At 30.5% G+C, this 22,977-nt stretch overlaps 4 protein-coding genes across 5 annotated transcripts; 3 read left to right on the top strand and 1 right to left on the bottom strand.

The window, feature by feature from the left end:
- Nucleotides 1-760: 760 nt before the first annotated feature.
- On the top strand, nucleotides 761-2,936 carry LOC124539064. The gene is made up of 2 exons (XM_047116388.1): nucleotides 761-1,219; nucleotides 1,852-2,936. Exon 2 carries the CDS (start codon nucleotides 1,860-1,862, stop codon nucleotides 2,934-2,936), a length of 1,077 nt encoding a protein of 358 aa, XP_046972344.1. The 5' UTR covers nucleotides 761-1,219; nucleotides 1,852-1,859.
- Nucleotides 2,937-8,464: 5,528 nt separating this feature from the next.
- LOC124538856 lies at nucleotides 8,465-11,379 on the top strand. Its single transcript, XM_047116088.1, has 5 exons — nucleotides 8,465-8,602; nucleotides 8,867-8,929; nucleotides 9,275-9,373; nucleotides 9,671-9,757; nucleotides 11,108-11,379. The coding sequence occupies exons 1-5, from the start codon at nucleotides 8,467-8,469 to the stop codon at nucleotides 11,194-11,196; spliced, it is 474 nt and encodes a 157-aa protein (XP_046972044.1). The 5' UTR covers nucleotides 8,465-8,466; the 3' UTR covers nucleotides 11,197-11,379.
- A 2,120-nt stretch (nucleotides 11,380-13,499) lies between these two features.
- On the bottom strand, nucleotides 13,500-15,847 carry LOC124538816. Its single transcript, XM_047116023.1, has one exon. It carries the CDS (start codon nucleotides 15,671-15,673, stop codon nucleotides 13,955-13,957), a length of 1,719 nt encoding a protein of 572 aa, XP_046971979.1. The 5' UTR covers nucleotides 15,674-15,847; the 3' UTR covers nucleotides 13,500-13,954.
- Nucleotides 15,848-16,212: 365 nt separating this feature from the next.
- On the top strand, nucleotides 16,213-20,680 carry LOC124538766 (mitochondrial pyruvate carrier 2-like). Of its 2 annotated transcripts, none has more exons than XM_047115949.1 (3): nucleotides 16,213-16,449; nucleotides 16,532-16,572; nucleotides 17,237-18,436. In XM_047115949.1, exons 1-3 carry the CDS (start codon nucleotides 16,365-16,367, stop codon nucleotides 17,474-17,476), a joined length of 366 nt encoding a protein of 121 aa, XP_046971905.1. In that variant the 5' UTR covers nucleotides 16,213-16,364; the 3' UTR covers nucleotides 17,477-18,436. The 2 variants fall into 2 exon arrangements, with proteins under 2 accessions (XP_046971905.1, XP_046971906.1); XM_047115950.1 differs by lacking the exon at nucleotides 17,237-18,436 and adding an exon at nucleotides 19,749-20,680 and having other exon boundaries at nucleotides 16,229-16,449.
- Nucleotides 20,681-22,977: the final 2,297 nt, after the last annotated feature.

The raw sequence follows: 22,977 nt of genomic DNA, 5'->3' as shown, positions 1-22,977 counted from the left end.
AGATTGTGACTGAAAGTTTCAAAACTTTAATTTTAGTTTAGCACCGTATACTGATAGAAATCAAATCAACAGCCTATAAATGTCCCACTGCTGGGCACAAGGCCTCCTCTCCAATTAAGGAGAAGGTTAAGAGCTTAATCCACCATGCTGCTCCACTGCGGGTTGGTGGATTACATGTGTCAGAATTTCTTCCGGCACATGCAGGTTTCCTCACGATGTTTTCCTTCACTGCTTACCTTACGTATGAATACTTATAAAAAATCGTTTTGGTTTATGGAAACCTGTTAAGTTGTTTTCCAAAATAAATATTTGATTACAAAAACCTGCTAAGTCACAAAAGTGGTAATAATTGAATAAATACTTAAATAAATTAACTATTTTTTATTTCAAATCATATGGTATACAAATACAAGTTTGAAAATATAAAAGTCTTTTCATAAATTATACCCATATTTTTTTAGGTGTATTTTTTGTCTCTCCTAAAAATGTACCTAATATGGAGTTAGCAGGTTTACACTCTAAGCCGAGGATATGTTTGTATTATTACTAAAACAGAAATTGAAGTTATAGTAATGATTTCTTTTTTTTGTTGTCATTCACCAGTACAAACAACAATAGAAAAAAAATTAATAATAATTAAAAGTATGACATTTTACAGCTTAAGATAATTATCTAAGATACATTTATATAAAAAAGCTATGATTACAATCACACTTGATAAATGGGTCAAAATCACCAAGGTGGAGAATTAGCTTTGCCAGGAAATAAATGTTAAAATTTAGTTTATTTAAGCAAATCGTTATTGTAAATATTACTTAACTCTGTTCATATTATCTGTACATAATATTTTATACAGGAAAAGTAAAGCACATTCATTATTATTCTAACAATTACCAACAAAAAATCATTTCGGGAACGCGTCCTTAATAGCAATCTTCAGAAACTAACTTTGTAAATATTCATAAAGTAAAATAAAATGAAAAGTTTTTCTTACTTAATGGCCTACAATTGTATCTTATATCAATTATTTATTGTTGTTATTAAAGAAAGAAAACAAATTAAAGAAAATCAATTGAAAATATTGTGTCCGGCAAAGTAAGCGTCATTTCAGTGAACGCAACTTAAATTCTCGGTAAAATTTCAGTTTTTGAACGTAACCTTTAGTTGTCTATGGTACAGTGATGTGAACGATGTAAATAAACGGTGTGTCGAGAGAGTTTTCGCCAAAACAATTGAAAATAAGTGGTAAGTATCTTTCAATTCAATAAATTAGAGAGCGTACATCAATACGTCATCATACCGGGAATGCGTTTCTCAACTTGGAATATTAAAAAATATGTTTTGTAGTGTTTTAAAACAAATAGTAACCTCAAATATTTTACAATAACAAAGCCAAACATGATGTCAAAGATGGTTGCCATCTAAAAAGGGCGCGTTTATTTAAAAAAGTCATTTCGGGAACGGTCATTTCGGGACCGTTCCTGGACTTGACGGAACGTTCTCGAAATGATGATTACGTTCCCGAAATGACTTTTTTTGAATAAACGCGCCCTGTTATAACAATAGTTAATAGGTTAGTTAATTCAGTAGATGTTGTGCTAACATATTTTATAATATAGGTACGTTTAATCTTTTTTAGCAATATGGAGTCTCCTGTGGCTGGAAAAAATAAAAAACTTCCGAAAAAGCAAGTTAAAAAAAATAGTTCGGCTTACTTACGTCAAAGAGAGAAAGCAAATGCCAGAAAAAGGAAATTTTTAAATAAGATGACGGAGGAAGAGAGAGAAATAAAAAGAGCGAAGGATAGAGCGTATTATCAGAAAAAAAAAGCTGAAAAGAAAGTTAACAATATTGATGAGATGACTGAGAGAGAAAAGCGAAAGCAGAGAAAAATTTGGAAAGAAGCTTCAAAAAAATACAGAGAAAAAAAGAAGGCAATATCGAGTATAGTAAACAATACTCCGCCTCATTCTGATGATGAATTAGCTGAAGCACGGTCTTTAGTAAGAAGAACAGTGGGAAGAAAAATTGTTCGGAAGGATAGAGCTAAAGCATACCGTATAATAAAAAAACAAGAGAAAACAATTGCTAACATAAAACGTAAGTATGAAACTTTAAAGAAAAGACTTAGAAGAAAAGAAAAAAGGGAACAGGAAAAAGTTCAGATACCAACAACTCCTAACAGCAAAGTTGACGCATTGATTAAAAATGTCGACGTGCCTCCAGAAGTGCGCAAGAATCTGTTATTTAACGAAGTTCTGACTACACAATTAAAAGAAAAGGTCTGTACTTTAAGAAAAAATTCCAAAGAGAGGGAAGTCTTCCAAAAATGTGTTAGCGGTAACATGCTACGGAAATATAAGTTGCTTCATATGGCTAAGACTTTTTTGCCAAAAGAGAGAACTAGTACATCGATTCTGAAGTCTGATACTAAAATACGTGAGGTTGTTTTGACGGCGGAAGTTCGTGAAAAAGTAAAAGATTTCTTCCAAAGAGATGATGTCAGCAGGATGTGCCCAGGCAAGAGAGATTTTGTGAAGAGAAACGGTGTTAAGAAGCAAAAACGCCTCCTTTTATACACAGTTAAAGAACTGACGTCAAAATTCGTTCAAGAAACTGGAATAAATTTACCATATGCAACATTATTAAGAGCAAAACCGTTTTGGGTGGTAGCTCCAACATTCAGAGACAGAGAATCTTGTTTATGTGTCAAACACGAAAACTTCGAATTTAAACTGAACAAATTAAAAAACTTACAACAATTTGTTACTCACACGAGTGTAGAGAAAACCATCGAGGATTATAGTTGCGACATAACATCCTATGACTGCATGAATGGTATTTGTGATACTTGTAAAAATCCGAAGCTTGAGTCAGCTGATAATGCAGATTCTGTGACATACACTCAGCGGCAGAAAATGTGGCCCAAACTCTAAAATTCTTATAACATGCAATTTTGATGTTGCGTATGAGAATTTTAAGTGGCAGCGTATCGTAGCGTTAGTTTTTGTTAATTTATGAGTTTCAAAGTTATAAAAAAAGGTTATTTGTTTAACGTAAGTGACACTTAACGTTATTAAGTGTAAAAACGCCCAAAACTCAGTTGAGTTAAAGTTCGATATTCAAACGGTCGTGCATTTAACCCTTATTGTTTTATTTTTAATTTAATCTTTAGTCATTTTTCTTACTAAAAACTGAAAACTATGGCCTTAAGTTCAGCACAAATCGCTCAAGCTGTGTTACTTCGGAGTCAAGGTTTAACGCAGCGTGAAATCGCTGTATCTTTAAATGTACTACGTACAACTCTAAGATATGCCCTAAAAAGATACGATGAGACCGGCCTATACACGATTAGACCAGGAAGTGGCAATATCAGATGCACATCAGCTCGAGATGACCGATTTATCATCCTCGCAATATTGAGAAATCGTTTCCTTACTGCGGGTGAAATAATGCAGCGTCTACAAACGACAAGAGGCGTCCGTGTAAGTGAGCGAACAATAAGAAGAAGAATGGAGGAACAAAACTTGCGTTCCCGAAGACCAGCACGAGGTCCAGAACTGCTCCGACACCATCGTGTAGCTCGACTTCAATTCGCTCGCGAACACGCTAATTGGACTCACGAGCAGTGGGCTAAGGTTCTGTGGACCGATGAATGCAGAGTAGCCTTAAGGCATCCAGATGGTCGCGAACGTGTGTGGAGAAGGCGAGGAGAAAGGTTTTTACCCACCACTACCTGGCAAACAGTAAGTTTTTATGGTGGCTCTGTTATGGTCTGGGCAGGAATAAGTTCAGACGCACGTACGGAGTTAACAATAATCGAAGGTCGCTTAACAGCAGTGCGATACATCGAAGAGGTCCTCCAAGAACATGTTCTACCATACATGGAATTTATTGGAAGCCAGGAATTTCTTTTAATGCACGATAATGCGCGACCTCACACAGCATTTTGCGTGAATAGCTACCTATCGGAGGTAGGAATTTCAAAATTGGACTGGCCAGCACGAAGTCCGGATTTAAATCCAATAGAACATGTATGGGACATGCTTAAAAGACGCATCAGATCCAGCATCAACCCTCCAGAGTCTATCAGTGATTTAAAAACCGCCTTGATAACCGCCTGGGAAGAAATACCCCAGGTTGACATAAAAAACATTATTAAATCCATGCCTGATCGCATGCAGGCAGTCATCAAGGCTAGAGGAGGCAATACCCGGTATTAATTTTAAGTCCCGTAAGTTTTTGTAATTTTTTTTTAAAACTTTCTTTTGTTTATTTTTTTCCAATTTTAGAGTTTTTTGTTATTTTTAAGATAAAAAATTAATTAATTGAGGTATTACTTTTTTTTTACTAAATATCCACTTTAATACCTTTAAATTTTATGTACAAAAAAAAAATACCCCTATTTCGTGTTTAATTTTGATGTTTAACCACATTATGTGTTTGGGCCACATTCTGTGCCGCTGAGTGTATTTCCAATGGAAATCTGTTATTGAAGAAAAAATTGTAAAAGGCGAGAATAAGAAGTTCAAGATCACAAAAAAGGCTGCAATTTCAAGTACAGTGAATGAATTAAAAACGGCTTTTATTGAAGATATTCCAGTTATGAAAAAACATCTGTATGGCATTTATATTTATAACAAACTGAAAAAGGAGATGAAAGAAAATCTAACTGAAGAAGAGGTAATGATACAGATAGACTTTTCGGAGAATTATACCACTAAATACGCAAGTGAAATCCAGTCGACACATTTTGCAAAAAATCAATTGTCTATTCATACAGGTGTATATTATACACGCAACGTTGACAATGGTTTAAAATCCACATCTTTTGCTACCGTGAGTGAAAATTTGGATCATCAAGCCCATGCAGTATGGGCTCATATGATACCGATCCTACAAATAATATTGAAAAATAAACATATTAACACCATTCATATCTACTCTGATGGGCCAACGTCACAATACCGTAACCGAACTAACATACATCTCTGGCTACAAACATTAATAAAGGAATTCCAACAGATAACAAAAGCTACTTGGACATACAGTGAACCTGGCCATGGCAAAGGACCCATGGATGGCGTAGGTGGTACTCTTAAAAGGACTGCCGATAAGCGTGTGTTAATGGGACACGATATTAAAACATCCTCAGACTTAGTGGATTTGTTTAAGGAGTCTACTATACTGGTAAAAGAGATTCCTCATGATGACATTTCTACAGCAAAAGACTTGGTTCCGAAAATCATAGATGCCATGCCAGGTATCATGAATATTACAAAAATTACATGGCAAAGAGGACCGGAAGTTACGATTAAAACATACCGACACGACCGTTTTGAAAAGCAACTAAGAATGTCAGTATTATCTGGAAGTTTATATCCGAACTCTGAACCAAAAGACAAGGGAATACCTTCAAATAAGTCTCCAGAACTAAAAGAGCCAATAGATACAATTAATTTACAAGATTTGCTGCAATTGAAGAAAAGGAGCATTTACAACACCATTTACTCATCATCATCCGATGATGAGGAAGATTTAATGTCGATTTCTCTTCGTCAGCAGATTGCGCAAAAATCAATTACTGTTGAAGCTAGTACATCTTACAATCAAGACAAGGAAAACCTACACCCAAATTTAATATCCCCTGGAACCTTTGTTTTAGTTAAAGTACCTACACAAAAGAAAGCTCTAAATTACAGATATGTTGCCATCTGTAAGACAGGTGTTGAAGATGATGGAGAAATTCTAGTTACGTTCTTGAATTCGGTTTGTAATAATGCAAAAAAATTTAAACTAGATCCGAGTGATGTATCCTACGTTGCATTTGAGCAAATAATAAGTATTATTTCGACGCCATTTCTGAGAAAAGAAAATAATAGAGAGTATTATTACTTTGATTCTAATGTTTGTTTCTTTTCATTTTATATATTTTATATTCTTGTGTTTATTTAATATTAGAATGCTTGTTTTGATTTAAAGTTTATTTAATATTAACTACGAAAAAGTATAATGTTTAGGTGGTTTGATTAATACCATCATAATAAAAGTTTAATATGATTACTAAGAATATCTAATCGGCTGTGAACAGCAAATTACAAGACTGTAAAGTGATTTAAGTTCCGTTTTTGTTAATTAAGAATCCTTATGCCAAAATTAATAAATAAGTACGACGTACACATTGCTCATTATTACCTAAACCTAAATTGTATCTATATCGTCATTTAGGGAACACACGCATCATTCCGAGAACACCTCATCATTTCCGGGAACATCACTAAAATCACAGATAATAAATTTATTATTCTAGGTATTAAAAAGGGCCCTGGTAAATAATAAAGTAAGGCGAACTTTTTAGACCTACATCATGTTAATTTATATATAAGACACTGATATTTCTCATATTTAGATAATTTATACAGAGAAATTGTCATAATAGATCCACTTTCACTATATTTTGCTTTTTGACGTCTTTGTTGGCAATTTCATTACATTTCTTTAGTTTTTAATAATAAATAACATATATACGCTATCGAACAAGGTAAAAAATAAATACTTATGTAATATTTTAATATTATTATAAACTTACTCTTTTAATTTTGATTTTTTTCAGTGATAGCTCACTTTAAAAATAAAATTAAAAGAGTAGTAATCAATTATATGCTCTGCCAACGTAAATATTGTTAAAACACAAGTGTAGTGATCATTTAGGCTGATCATCAAAGTAATAGCTGCTAGGTCAATTTATCAAAAAATGGAATTTGGAATTCGCCACCTTGGTGATTTTGACCCAAATATATAACAATAAAGTGTTGAGCATTATTGACTTTACCCTAATTTTAGTATTTTTTCTTTGTTTATATTTTAATTTTTTATTATTATAAAGACTGACATTAGTGTCATACAATTAGTCTTAAACCGTTGAACTGAGAAGTTGATTTTGTTAAGTTTAACACAAATGTTATTAACTCTAAGAAAAGTCACTATAATAGGTAAAAGTTGTTATAATAATGCTGATTTATTCCAAAAAATGACATATTTTAAAAACAATAAAGAAAAATGAAAAATTTGATTACTTTAATAAACCAAACTACTTGTTTTTTTCCTTAAAACATTCCAATGGATAGTTACAACAGACTCCTGTTTTTGTATAAAATCATCCATAACTAAAAAACAAAGAGGAAAATATGTGGGCTTTTTAAAGATATATAGTTAATACACTATTGCCCTTCATTTAATTAATAAATATTACCTATATTTCATAAAATTTGTTTAAAACATCCATATAATTTATATTAGTTATTTACTAAGCAGGTTATGAATTTAGATGGAGTTGGTACCACCACTCATAATAAATGTATTGTGAGTGAGTGTTTAAAGTGTGAAAAAAATAATTGTTTGGTGGTCTAATTTCTAGACTATACTGGCTTATAAGCTATAAGGCTGCTTATTTGTAACAATTTAAATATTTTATGTTTTCTAACATTATTTGTCACTTACTGGAATGTGTTTTTTCTTTTCTTCTCATTACTCTAGAACTCTATATCTTACTCACCATCGACGACATTATAAATTAAAAATAGTAATGCTAGTCCTTAAGTTACCTTAAGCTTATATTTGTACTAAGGCCCCAAGTTTCATCAATTTATATAACTCGAAACAATACATTTAAATAATTGTTTAATAAAATAAAAATGTAAAAACGTTAATACATAGAGAAGTAATTAATATAATAAAAAAATAGAAAATACCTGCAATTTAAATCATATAAACTGTAGGTTATCCGATTAAACTATAAAAAACACTAATAATTTCACAATAATTGTAACGACATTTACATTAAAGAAGTTAAAAAAAAGAAAAAACATACAGTAAATGACTATTTAACTAATAACATTTCTTTATAATATTAAGTTCACTATAAAATGGGTATTAGCGTCTTAACTCTTAGGTCGTAAAATCTCCGGGTACCTATATAGTGTATTATCTATGGTCGTAAAAGTGAATCGTGACTCTATGGGTCCATGAGAGTCTATGGTCTTGTTCTACCGATTACTAGGTATGTCCATTGTTAATCGATATTTCGCTGTAAGTTATCATTTAAACATTTAAATTTAAAAATATTCTATTATGCTTAATATTTGTACATAATTTAAATACTTTTAGTAACCTATAATTATATTACATAGTGTTTATTGCAAAAATAAACAGGATGATTATCTATTTCAATAAAATCACACTTAATAGAAATAATTCATTAAGCATTTGTTACCTATTTATCAGACTATCTTTAACAGATAATGAAATAATACGTAGGAGTATTTTTTTATAAAATAAGTTAATTAATTTGGACCATGAATCAATTTATCTCAAGTGGTCATTGATGATTGATTGATAAAGTACTACAGTAGAGCCTAAATTAAAATACGTACATTTGATACTACTATAAAAGCTCTGAAATCAGTTATGAATGAATCAAATAATCTTGGATTATCAACAGCAGCTCCAATCCATTTAATAATCAAAATGAAAGTTTTGTTTTTATGTGTATTTGTTATTTTAATTAACTTTAAAATTGCGTACGGAAGGACTCGCGTAGGTGGTAAGACCCTAAAATATATAGTTTTAAAATTATAATACGATTTCAGACAAATATTGAATTTTCATTGAGACATTTTTTTTTCATTAATTTCGTCTGTGTCAATGTTGTTTGTGTTTCATGTAAAATATTTTTGATGACATATGTAGTTATATTTTTAATTAAATAGAAATCATACAAAATTCCTCAAACAGATAGCTGATATGTAGTACGTAGTATTTTAAATACAAACTATTTTTTAAAATTTTAATAATATATGCGTTTTAGCTGGCAGTCGGTGTGTTAATATGTGGGATGAAGGCTGTATTAATGGACAACTCCCTGGATCAGGTATAAAATATGTGTGCAACCTAACAGTTTTATTTTCTGAAACCGTTCGGTAATTTGAAATAAATTGTCTTGTTTGAAAAAATTTGACTTTCGTTTATAATTTTAATTTAGATCTATTTAGCTTTTTAGTTAGCAATTTTTTAATGAATGAACTAATTTCTACGCTGTTAATTTTTGAAATAATATATATAAAACCTTAGATAAAAATCTGAATTATTTTACTCAAGAATTATTTATTTGTTTAATGGTATAGGCTACGGTAGTCAAATGGGTCACCGCATTCTATATGGATAATGGGACTGTAAGAAATATTAGCTTATTTATTAATAAAGTTTATTTACTTAGGTCGCGATGACGATTATATAAATGGTGGTTTTAACCCCGGTAAGCGGTGTATCAACATGTGGGACGAAGGGTGCATGAACGGACAACTTATCGGTTCAGGTTAGTCTCAAAAATTTCGCAATAAAATTAATATTATAATAGTTTAATTCTTTGGTCAAACTTCCAATAAAATTAATGAGCAAAAGGACTCTTAGTAAGAAGTCAGAACCACCAATAAATATTGTCACTGTAAGAAATAGTAAACTCACATCGTCCTTGGCAATCTGCTAATTTTCTTTTTACGCTTATTTTAAAATCTGTGGTTGGTGCCCTGATAATTAACCATAGGGCACTTAATTGATTAATTTCCTGTCGAATATATTTCATGTAAAATTAAATCAATTTTATGGTAATTAGGTCGTGACGATGACTATATAAATGGAGGTTTCAATCCTGGAAAACGTTGCATTGGAGAAGGATGCGATGGCTGGCTAGGAAATCCAGGTACTACTTTTACTAGCTTTAATTTAACTTGTAGCGTTCATTACGTCAATTAATTCCCTTACAATAAGAAATTTTATACGTTGGTTAAGTTCCAATGACGACCGTCAGAACACCACTGTAGTATGCGTAAGCGATCCCGTTACGTCGATAAATTTTTATAAATAAAAAAAAACCGCCTTCAAAAATGAACTAAAAAGAAAAAAATAATCAGTTACATCCATAACCAATTTACGATTTTTTAATCACCTCTCAAAGTCGGTGCCTACATTGCTAATATAGGTACCTACATAATACACAATACATACATACAAAAACTAAATCTATTTATTGTATAGATGACACCATTAGGCAAACCTTACTATCGATACAAATTAAATGATTTCAATATAGGAATTTATTTACTTTGTTGGCACCGACTTCAAAAGGTGATTAAAAAATCGTAAATTGGTTATGGATGTAACTGATTATTTTTTTCTTTTTAGTTCATTTTTGAAGGCGGTTTTTTTTTATTTATAAAAATTTATTTACTGCTTTTCAGTGTTGTTTTGCTATTTATAATTACAATTGGTAGTGTTTGTCATTCACTTTATTATACTCAGTACATTTCGGCTTTCGACTCTAAACATAACCGAACGCCGTTTCAATACGATGTGGACTGCAACTCAAATTAAGCGTTACCTAAGTTACAATAGCCTAATGTTAACTGCTTATCGCCAAGTAGACAATACCATTTTTTCCCGATGCAATGCCGTAAATCATTGAGGAGTTCTCCTGGTAGTCCACCATCAGCTAGACTTCATCATAGGCATGTTTACTAACATCAATTGCTTGACGACTATCTTAAAGAAATAGAACTAAACCCGTAAAATAGTTACTTACTACTAGGTTCTGATTACCAGTTGTGGTCTTCATCATCAGTTCCACTTCATCAAATGTCACTTTTCGTGAGCATATGACCAAGGCACTTCGAATAAAACCGAAATCACTATAGGTTTGCCTATAAAATTTGAGGAGTTCCCTCGATTTCTCCAGGATTCCATCATCAGATCCTGATCTCCTGACAATGGGACCACCTGTAAAACATGCCCTTTCAAACAAAAAAAGAATTGTCAAAATAGGCCCAGCCATCTTCGAGTAATTCGGTAACATACATAAAAAATAAAAAAAAAAAAAAAAAGGCCCCGACGAATTGAGAACCTCCTCCTTTTTTTGAAGTCGGTTAAAAATGATTTGAAATAGTTTTCATATTTGATACTGAATTATATTTTGTTTGACTAACTATAATTAACTATATATTTATATAATTTAATAAAATATTGATAAAAAGCATACATTTAATTTATTTTGTAGGTAGCAATGGACTTCGCAACAATCAATTAGATGGACTTAGAATTACCAACGAATTACTGGCAAGGCTGTATAAGAATAGACAACATTGACTCGTCTTATTGAACGACGTTGCAAAATTAGTCCGTACTCTTCATTAAACTATTTTTTTTCTGTTCATATATGTTACTACCATTATTTCTAATGTTATTACATATTACTATTTTGTCTATTCTAAGCTATGTGACCTTGGCGCTGTAATGGAAACGAAATATACAAAAAAATGACAAATTGAAGGTTTTGTTTCATTTTTTTATTACCGCAAGCAGTAACAGTAACATCCTGTAAATTTCCAACTGCAGGGCTAAGGCCTCCTCTCCCATTAAGGAGAGGGTTTGGACCATGTGTGGCAGAATTTCGATGAAATTAGACGCATGCAGGTTTTCTCACGATGTTTTCCTTCACCGCCGAGTACGAGATGAAACATAAACACAAATTAAGCACATGAATGTTCAGTGGTGCTTGCCTGGGTTTGAACTCGATATCATCGTTTAAGATGCACGCGTTCTAACCACTGGGCCATCTCAGCTCATCTATAGTTAAATTCAATCAATATTACCCATAATAATAATATTAATATTGTAGTGGTTTTATAATGTTCATTTAATGGCAAAGGTACTATCGATTCGGAATATAACTTCTATAAAAAAATATGGCAAATTAGGAGGCGATTTAATATTTGCATGCACTTGTTTAGATATAATACATTAAAATATCATCGACCGTCGATTAAACCTACAAGTTAAAAGTTGAAAACATTCAACTTTGTGACAAACCTTAAACACCTGGCTTAGTAAAAATTAAACCAAAATATATATGTAAAGCTTTATTAAATAAAACTGTGCATTTGCACAATTAACTAATTATAAACAAGTTACAAAAATATCATCTCATCGAAATTTTGTTTTAATTACAATTCAGAATTGTAATAATGATTATAAAAACAATCTACTACAATAATTAATTATAATGTACTTTATATACAATCACACAATATGTATTCCTCACCGCTTAATTAATAATCAATGGACGACAGTAAAAGGCAATGTCATTAGCTTAAATTGCTTGGCAAGTTCAACAATATAAGGCTGTTTGATCTAATTTAATATCTAGATATTAGTCATATTCCATAAATATTTGACGACAACAAAAGGATCTGTCAAAATATCCTGTAATATATACATTTGCTAAATTAAAAACTTGGTATCGACCGAATATTTCGTTTCATAGTTTTTTAAGCACATTCTGACTGTTGATTGAATTCGGCTATTCGGCACGCTAAATACAATTCAATTATTTGCTATAAATCAAACTTGCAGCATTTGGGGGACTCCCACATCTCGTGTAAATAACACATCTATACATAATAAAGTGTCAACACATTCGTTCACATAAAAAAAAAATGGTTTAAGTCGGGTTTCATGTGCTACAACATGAAGATACTTAACAGCAAAATCTAATAATTAAAAATGTATGTCATGACTTTGTGACGTAAATATCGTAATCATTATTGTATTGCGACTTATAAATTTATATTTGCATATCGATTTTTGATTACTAATTAGTATATTTAAATACCAATGTTAATCTCTAGATTTTTCGATTATTTTCTATACTCAGTTTTTATATACATATAACCAAAATATAAATTTCAATTCGTTAAAATATATTATTATTTATTAGCCGATTATTCGTATCGGTAAACCCCGTATTCGGCACATCACTAGTAAAATAAAAACAACTGATATTGACCCAATTTAATAAAATAAATTAAATTTTAATGATCCTCTATGAATATGAATGTCATGTATAAAATGATAATTATCATATAATTAAATTGTACACATTTTGATCAGTCATGATTATTTGAACTTGCAGGAAACGTTACCGTATTTTGCAGCAACTAGAACATTGTTTAAAATTGAACATCAATCTCAAAATACTCAATCAAAATGACAAATTTCAATTTACATAAAATTTAATTATTATTACCTTACATATTAAATATATAATGTTTTTTTTTTACATTGTCTGTCATGGACGTAATATTTTTAAGATCTATGTATATTTCTTATTTATAATTGACCAATGATATGTCAAGCATAACAAAATAAGTATTTAGTGATTTCTTAATAGCTTATTTAAGCATGTCACAGACATCTATTTATTTCTTTTATTGTAACAATATTCTAGGTTTTTACAAGAAAAAAACGTGGTGGTGATAAAGGCAAGGCTATAACTTTAATTAAATTGTACCAAGTTTAACTAGATTTGAAAGTATTATTTTCATACCTATTCAAAGCTTTATTATTAAAATTTCTAATTAATAGGCACAATAATTTAATTTTTTTTTTAATGTAAAAAGTTGGCACCCTGTTTAAATTTTTTAACTAACTTATAAAGTATGCCCAGTTCATATTTTGTCCAACACAAAAACTGTAATTAGACATACATACATACTTGAATTGTTATTGTTTGCATAAAACTATCACAGTAACACATCTTCTGATGATTTTATACAATTGACTCCCTTATTTTTATGGCATGTATTTTTAAACAGTGAATTTACTCATAAAATTGGACTTTATAATTATATAAAATACCAAAATATGTAGTAGTTAATCAAAATATTTACATTATTAAAATAAACTAGAGATCTTGTTGATAATTTTATATTTAAGTACCTACAACTAAAACTTACTTATCTCGAAGTATAAATTAAATTAATTCAATAAATTTTAGCAGCCATGGATTTACCATAAAGGTAAGCCACTTAATGAAAACAAAATTTTTACTTACAAATGAAGATTATCAGTTGCCGTGTCCATGCCATTGATCCTGGCTAAACTGTGGTAGCTCCATTGGCAGTTTATTGTACATTGTACTGGCACTATGGGCAGGATTTGGCATAGGAGCTTTTTGAACATTAGTCTGCCTGAATTTTGTTGAGTATTTATAAAAGTCTGACATCTCAAACGGTTTAGTTTCTTCTCTGTATGGAATACATTTACCCTGTTCAATAACTGTCATGTTTTTAGGAGACTCGAGTGACACTGCACTCGGCGATAATACAGGGGGACTATGTGGTATATGGTTTGGGCTCTGCATAGCAGAGTGACGACCAGACGAAATCATTATTTCGTAAGTTTGTGAATTACCTATACTGGGAGTCCGCTTCAAGCTGGCACTTTTCTTCAATACAGGCACCTCACTTTTTGTTGGTGAGTCTAGGGATGTCTCATACCAATGTTTTTCTTTAACTTTCATGTCTTGGGATAAAGTAGGTGAAAATTTATTCATGCTTACAGAATCAAAATTACTCTGTGAATAACCCGACATTTGGCTGACAGGACTTAGAGCATCGGGATAATGACGTCTGTCATCAATTATATAATCATCGGTGGATACTTGCAGCTGCAAATGAAGTGGATTTCTAACCATATTACGTTCGCGGAGAGGCAATGTGTTCGGAACAGGAATAGTTCTTTCAATTGGATTCTGTCTTCTTTCTATCGGTTGATCTTGTATGTCGGGTTGTGATCTATGTTGATAAACTGGTGCAGGCTGTCTGTATGCATCAGTCATGTTTTCTAAGTGATGATTATAATCACTGTGTGATGTGAGATGGTATGTCTGAGTACGCTGTAAAGTATTTCTTCGAACACCATCAGTTCTCCTTTTGGATTGCATTTGCATGAGATGGTGGTGGTTTAAAACTCCAAGGTGTTGATTCTGTGATTTTAAATGTGATGCATATTGATATAGGAGTGGAGTATTGCGCGTTCCATTGTGTGCGGGCACAGGCTGCGGTGCGACAGAACCGTGGGTGTAATTAGTTGTAATATCAGGGTGACTGGAGCTAAAATGAGTCTCTCTCAAGCGTGACACATTATTTGCTTCTGCTGAATTATTATAATAGATCTTATTCGTGTATTCAGTTGTTAAAGTATGATGACGATATACAGGACCTTGCTGAAGTTCACTGTGCAGATTATCATGTGGAACAGATTCATGGCGGCCAGCTAAAGCGGGATAGGTATGAGAGGTGTGTATTGAAAATGTTTCCGGATTTCGTTCTTGGGGTGGCGATGGAAAGAAGTTTGAGCAACTGGTCTCAGGTCTGCGGACATGCCTAGAATGAGCACTTTTTGACGAAATACCTGATATCGAAGGTGTTGATAGCCTGTGGGTATGGTTCTTTCGCAGATTCGGATCGGAATCATGTATGCGATCAGACACAGCTCTAAGGCGTCTCGAAGAGTTATCAGAGCCGTCTTGGACATCCGTCCCATCTGTGGACCTATCGACACTTCTTACACTACCTAATCTTTCCCGTTGTGGAACTTCTGGACTCAGAGGCGCTTCTAGGGGCATTACACCCGTCAACTGTACTTCTTGCACACACAACTTGTAAAGCTCCTCATTTTTGGATGCTAACATCAGCTCTAGTTCTTTTTTTCGAGCCTGTAGTTTTAACAGTTTGTCCTGCTTATCGGAATGTAAATCGCTACCCATTGTGCTCGTACCCATATTCAAAGGATTAAGAACAAAACAGTGAACATAAGTCCGTTAAATTAAGAGAAAATCATTGAAGAAATTGCAAAGAATATAACATAAAGTAAAATAAACAAAGAAAATTATTAAATAGTTCAACACTGACACATTCTCACGCTTAGGCCCGCACCCATGTTTCTATTATAGGATGCGTTCAAATTCAGATTCAATTGAAATATGTAATAAATTTTTAGTAAAATAAATATATTTTATATATAAAATAAAGTCATTAATACTTAACATATACATTTTAAATACAATTTTATTTTCTATTTTATCACCAAGTATTCCTAATCCAAATCATAACAAATAATTTTAACATTTATTAAACGCTATTAAAAATAATTAGTCAAAATGGAAACTGAAAACCAAACTCATTTCAATTATTGCCATTTCAATATATGTTATATCTTACCGTAACTCTTAACTGTAACTAAAAAGTAAAATATATAATTATGCCGAACAATTCACATTCGCGGCTATGTTATATGTTATCTGTGGAAAGTATTATTTCAATAATAAACGTCAAGTTCGTCTTATCACTATCACATTGGGTGTCAACTTTAGCTCAAGGTCTTATCACGGCCGATTCGAGTGGTCATGTTCAGTCAGTCTTTATTATAAAAAATATTTTATATTTTACAAAAATAATTTATAAAATTGTAAAATGTCAGGCGTATACCGAGCTGTTGTTAAAGTTGCTGATAAATTTGTACCAACTAAATTGCGTCCTCTATGGGAACATGAAGCTGGTAAGTATTATTAATTATTTAAATTGATTACAGGAACGATTACGCAAGTGACTTTTAAATTAATTTAATTATTTCCTCATAGGTCCAAAAACTATTTTCTTCTGGGCTCCAGCATTTAAATGGGTAAGTATTTAATTTTCAAGGTCAGCCTTTTACCGTGGCCCTATTCCGTTCTATTAAGCCTAAACAAATAGAAAACGTAAAAAATGCTTTTATTTTAAGGCAGTAATCATCCATTATCCTTAAACATTTTAATAGTAATATGATAAGCATGAATCAATGATTTTCAAAAAAAGAAATGAAGTTTGTAGAATGTTAATTAAAATTTTAATCAAAAGAATTTGTGATGACGTCATATATCATATATTTATAATTTTATATTTTACAATGGTTATGGAAAAAGTTCATTTCATTTTACATGTGAATGTTTCATTATTTATATATAAACATATGCTTAAATTAAATATTAATCTTCTAAGATTAATGCTGAAGAGTAATCTCTGAAATGAAATTTAAACTATGGCATGCTACAGGACCATGGCAGAGAGAGACAAAAATATTTTGTTTAGTCTTTCTTTGCTATGAAAAAGAGGATCTAATTTTATATAGACCTCTTATGGTAGTTGACTTGAGAGATTATTCAAGATACAATAAATTTAATATAAAAAAGATTATCTGATGCTATTTAAGCAATAAAGTTAATGTAAAAAAACATGGAAATTGTATGTAATTCATGTTTCTCATTTCATGTCTGCGAATTGAATGTTACATCATAATATCATTTCAGGGCTTGGTGATGGCTGGGTTGGGTGACTTGAATCGGCCTGTGGAATCTTTGTCGTTGCCACAATCTGTGTCACTTGCGGCAACGGGTCTCATCTGGTCTCGTTATTCTCTTGTCATTATACCAAAGAACTACAGTCTTTTTGCTGTTAATGTGTTTGTCGCTATTACGAACTTGTATCAAATAGGTAGAGCTATCAAATATCAACAAAATCTTAAAGAAAAAGAAAAAGTGAAAGAATAGACGGCAATGATTATCGTCTATCACTGTAGTACCTCTACAAAAATGACATTTGTAGTTAGAGCAATTAGAAAATTAGAGAAATAATCTCACTGGGTAATTAAGAGTTATTTATTTTTATAATTTATACAAAGGGTTTACATGTAAAACTTAAAGCTGGGTATCGTAATTTCTTTTTGTATTATTATGTAAGTATGACGATTAGTATTGGCATTTTAAAGAATGTAATTTTTGTCTAAAGTATATTGAAATCCTGCCTTTTTAGCTTGGTTAAAGATAATGATTGATCTTATAAGTAAATTATTAAAATACATGTCAACTGTGATAAATAAAAATACGTGTAATATATTTCAAAGCGCCATTATGGCGGTCAGAACAAACTTACAAAGTACCTTAAATTAGATTTTATTAAATGTGAAGTTTCCATTTTTTTTCTAAAACTGTCACACAGCAAAACTGCGATAGTGCGTTCTTTAAAATATTAAACAATAACTAGTTTAACGTAAAGAGTTATTTCATGCGATTTAATTCAGAATAATACAATTGCATGTAAAATAAAGTTGTATTAGCACTATTAGCATCAACTTTAATTTGTGACGTCCGAAAACCGATGAATATTTTGTATTTAGTTAAAATACAAATAAGAAACATATCGGATCAAATTTTTAAAGCTGTAACAGATTGTAGCTTTAAAAATAAGACAAATTACAATTGAATTGGAAACTTTCTAATTAATACAAATCAATTATAAAAATATAACAGACAGTTTCTTTTGAATCTTTGCCCGTATATATTAGGTTTTACCTGATATTCTTAACGATATAATCGTTTTAAAAAAAGCTTCCTACGCGGATACCGTATTTTATGTAAAATATGTTATATTAAATTATCGTTTTTGAAAACTATATCGACTATTTTTGTAATGGCCTTTTATCTATTAGAAAAATATATTTTTACATTTCATGCATTTCTTTTCTTTACATTTTTCCATTCTACAATTTAAGTAATCGTAAAAACAAATTGGGTCTTGGGCTTGTATTATTGGGTATTTCTCAAAATCTGTGTATTCGTCCTTGTGAACTGTTATGTTATATTTCTTCCAACACATTATTTGATTTTTGGAAATAGAAATGACATGATAAAAGAGTTTTTATTACGCATGTAAAAAATAAAAATATAGAGCACTCAACTATCATTGAGAAATTGTTGACGAGCAATAAACAAGGTAAAATTCGTTGTCATTTTGCAAAAACTGGAAAAATCGGACATCGGTGGATATAACAGGTAAATGCATCACCAAAGAGTTTCGTTTGTTTTTTTAAGATCGGAAACCAAATTCTATAACTAACCACAGTAGAGCAGTGTAGTTGGTAATGGAGGAAGCCGTATCCCAGTTATAAGAAAAAAATAATATACAGAGCTAAATAATTTGTTCTCTTATACGTACTAGTATCAGAATCTATATCTAGAAAACATATGTGAGCGATTTATAGCCCGTTAATAATTGTAAACTCCTTTAAATATGTAATTAGCATTCTAAACATAATTAGCCAACTATATAAAACATCCTACATTTTGTAATTATTTTTTATTGTTTAGTAACCATTACCAGCTGTTATTGATACATGTATAACTCCATAGCTCCTGTCAAAAAAGGCAGAGTTGAAACAGATGATAAATTGAATAACCTTTAGACATTGACACTGATGCTTTACTGATCGAGCTCTTGACATTGAGAGCGCGCTGCCAACTGTAGACCTAAGACCTTTTCAGCCTATAAATACGCTCAATAATCACAGTAATAGAGTTTCAGCATATAAACTACTAAGCAGATAATTTATTTTTTATATTCATATGTAGCATTACGTAGTTAATAATTTTTAAAACAAATTTAAGTTGTATAATGTTTGTCAAAAGTAAAATATTTCGTCGTGTGGAGTTGACCATTTAAGGACAGAAAAAAAGAATACTGTAATTATTAGATACAACTAATAATGTATGCAATATTTTCAATTTGTCTGTTCAGTGATCATTATGTCGCCTGAGTAGGGATAGAGCTATTGTAATTTAAAAAGTGTAACTCATAGTTATATGTTGAAATCGATGATACATTTTTCGCAAAAGTACGTCATAAGTTACGTAGAACTTAAAACATCTGAATACACAGTACGCTTAAGATATAGTTATAAAATAAATTGAAATAAATCTATATGTATCGGTTTATATTATTTAAGACAAAAAAAAATAATATTATAACTTGCAACAATGATTACAGGCTCTAGTTATGGCGTCTATTGATGAATTTAGGCGTCCTCTTGAGAAAGTGTCGCCGACCCAATCTGCTACGCTAGCCGCCACCGGATTGATCTGGACCCGTTACTGCCTTGTCATTCGTCCGATAAATTATTCTTTATCTCTATGTAATTTCGCCCTCGGTTTGGCCAATGGTGTCCAAGTCTTCAGGGCCTATAACTTTCAGCGTAGTATAAAATCTACCTAAATTTGATATATACATTTCAAAGACGACGCTGGCTAAAACAATAGTTATGCCGTATATATAAATCCAAAACTTCTTACAAATAATCAAATATACTCTTACATATTAATTTTACACATTATTATTCGCACTACCTACATAATATACTCAGAAAGTATTCATGATATTTCTATTAGAATATTCGTAGTAATCTCTCTACGAAAGAAATAACAGCAATACAATACTGAAACGCATTATGTATATAATACATAGTATTAAACATCTGTATTTCAATACCCAGTATATTTTTTCATAAGTATTAAAATAGTAAAGCTAAAAATCAGCATATAAAAATAATATATTATATTAAGCCCAGTAATTACATTTACTAAAGTACAAATATTAAATATACTAGTCTATAATTAAACTATAACAATTAATAGGTACCCACCTTATATAATACTAACAACTAACATGCTTGCCATTTTAAGTCATAATTGTGCCAAATATTTTTGTTAATAATACTTACTCTAAATTGTTTTTTTTACGAATAATATTATTATCCTATATAAGGATTCATCCTAAATAGTCACCAGTGTTGATTTGATATTGTTATATTTTAAATTGTTATATACTCTTATAATTTGTTAATTTTTTGTTTTTAATTTTGGATCTAGTAACACTATTTTATTTTCTCGAATATTTTAACTCCACTATTTCGAAAAACTGAATCGAATAATTAATTATTAATATATATTTAAACATAAATTGATTGGATATATCTTTATGTATTTAAGTTGTTATTTGTAGTAGAAATTGCATATCTGAACTAAATATTTCTTTATTACGTAGTAGATCGAATTTAGTTTTCATTTGGCATTAGAAATAGGTGCCATTTTGATATGTTAAAATTGTGGTAAGCACCCATTTCAACGCTACATTTCGAAACTAGAATTGTTATGTTATTGCATTTATATAAAAGTTATTATTTTTTGATTATGTTTACATATTAAAATTGCGTGCTCAAATTCAATGTACCTACTTATTATAATTCAAATTTGCGTTAACAACGCGATTACATCTGGAAGAACTGAAAATAAAGTACTCTTTACTTATTACTTTAGTTAATTTCTTCAAGAGATTTAACAAAAGCTAATGTTATGCATTTTTATTAATATAATTATATAATGTAACACTATTAATAAAATGTTAACTTTTTAATAAAAATATATCGTTTATCTATATATTTGTTTTAATTGCACCTAAATTATCTATTATTTATTTATATAAATAAAAATTCGAAAACTGCATACAGTAATCTTTTTATAGATACTATTATAAGAAAATGAAATTTTATCGACGTAGAAATGACTATATAAATACTTTTTAGTTCAACTAGATTACATTTAATCCTTTTTTATAATATATAGCGATGATTAGGCGTATCAGCGGGATTTCGGAGTAATAAACACATATTGAATGTTAAGACATATTATACAACAGTAGATATAGCACAATAATAATACGTACCATATAATTATTTTAATAAAGTATTTGTTTACCAGTAGAATAATCATATTCAAATTAATTTATTATGTTTACTGATAAAAAAATGTTTTTATTATAACTAAAAATATTATATGACACCATAAAGTTTCATATATGTAAGATACATAAAAGTAATATAAGTTTACAAAGATCGTTATCTATACCTATCTCTCGTAAATTGTGATTTACTCACCTAGACCAGTTATATCTGGATAATTCTCGATTTTTCTGAGATAAACGTTGAATAATATTTAGATTATTATCTCATAATCGGCGTAAAACCCAAATAAACGCAATGCAGACTTGAATTGGTTAAGATAAGTTTTTCCGTTTGATTTATACTAGTGATAATAGTTACAAGGCAATATAAAATACTTATTTTATTGATTAGACGTGACGGATTGGAATGATAAGCGTACATTCACTATGTACAGTCGGTGGCGCATTGGCGATGTAAGGAATTTTACTTACAAAATGCCTTTAACTTTTTCGTCATCATTCAAAATTATCTTTTTTCGGTAGTCCTTTATGAATATTTTGACATGGATTTATTAACATAAGAATTAACAACATTAAATGCTTAAATATATATATACAAATATGAACTAAAACTAGTTACTGTATAATATGTTTATGAATAAAGATTATTTCGAATTGATCTAATGTTGTTTATTTAAGTATTTTCCTCTTTGAATTGAAATATACTATGTAATTATAGAAGTAAATAATAGGGAACATGCAACTATAATATTTATGAAAATTTTGCTATTAAAATGTTAAAAAACATAAGAGAAGGGCTACTGCAAGGTTTATATTTGATATAATTTTGTTTTTTATCAATAATTACGACTTAAAGTTACGTGTAACGGAACGTATTTCAAAAACACTAATTAGCGTTCAGTGACATCACACCTGTTGTGACTACTTATTTGAGGTTATAGTTGTAAAGAAGTGAACATTGAAACGAAAATTAATTGCGATTTTCGAATTAAAATAGAAGATGGCTTTGTCAAAGTAGACTCCAGATTTCTCTTTTAAGCTTGAAACCACTTTTACCTCAGTTATGTGCCAGAATGATCAGCCTAAAACCATTTATTTAAAAACTTTGTTGAAGTAGATGAACACATTGGCACAAAACATATGTCAACAACACTTTTTTTCGGAGTGTCGATAGTCGTTTCGAATTTTTACAAAAAAGTATCTTAAAGATCGAGAAAAAATGTAATATATAAGTATGAAAGTCAGTGAGGACAAGTGCGATCAGTGGGTTAGTGACAGACAGCAGTGACGTCACACAAAAAAGAATCATTTTCGCGCGAAAATTTAAATCGATATTTTGAAACCGCATTTTTTGCTGTAAATTCCAGTGTTTAAATTTTTAATATGCTTGTGGTATATCCTATATGGAGTTCTTTCAAATAAACACAAAAATAAAAATATCGCGTCTTGCGTCTTGTCCTATTAATTATATTCTGCATTA

This window comes from Vanessa cardui, chromosome 21 (genome assembly GCF_905220365.1).
Source record: "Vanessa cardui chromosome 21, ilVanCard2.1, whole genome shotgun sequence".
In the NCBI taxonomy this organism is placed as follows: Eukaryota; Metazoa; Arthropoda; class Insecta; order Lepidoptera; family Nymphalidae; genus Vanessa; species Vanessa cardui.
The sequence above is the reverse complement of the archived record's forward strand: the minus strand, read 5'-3'. Positions and strand labels throughout refer to the sequence as shown.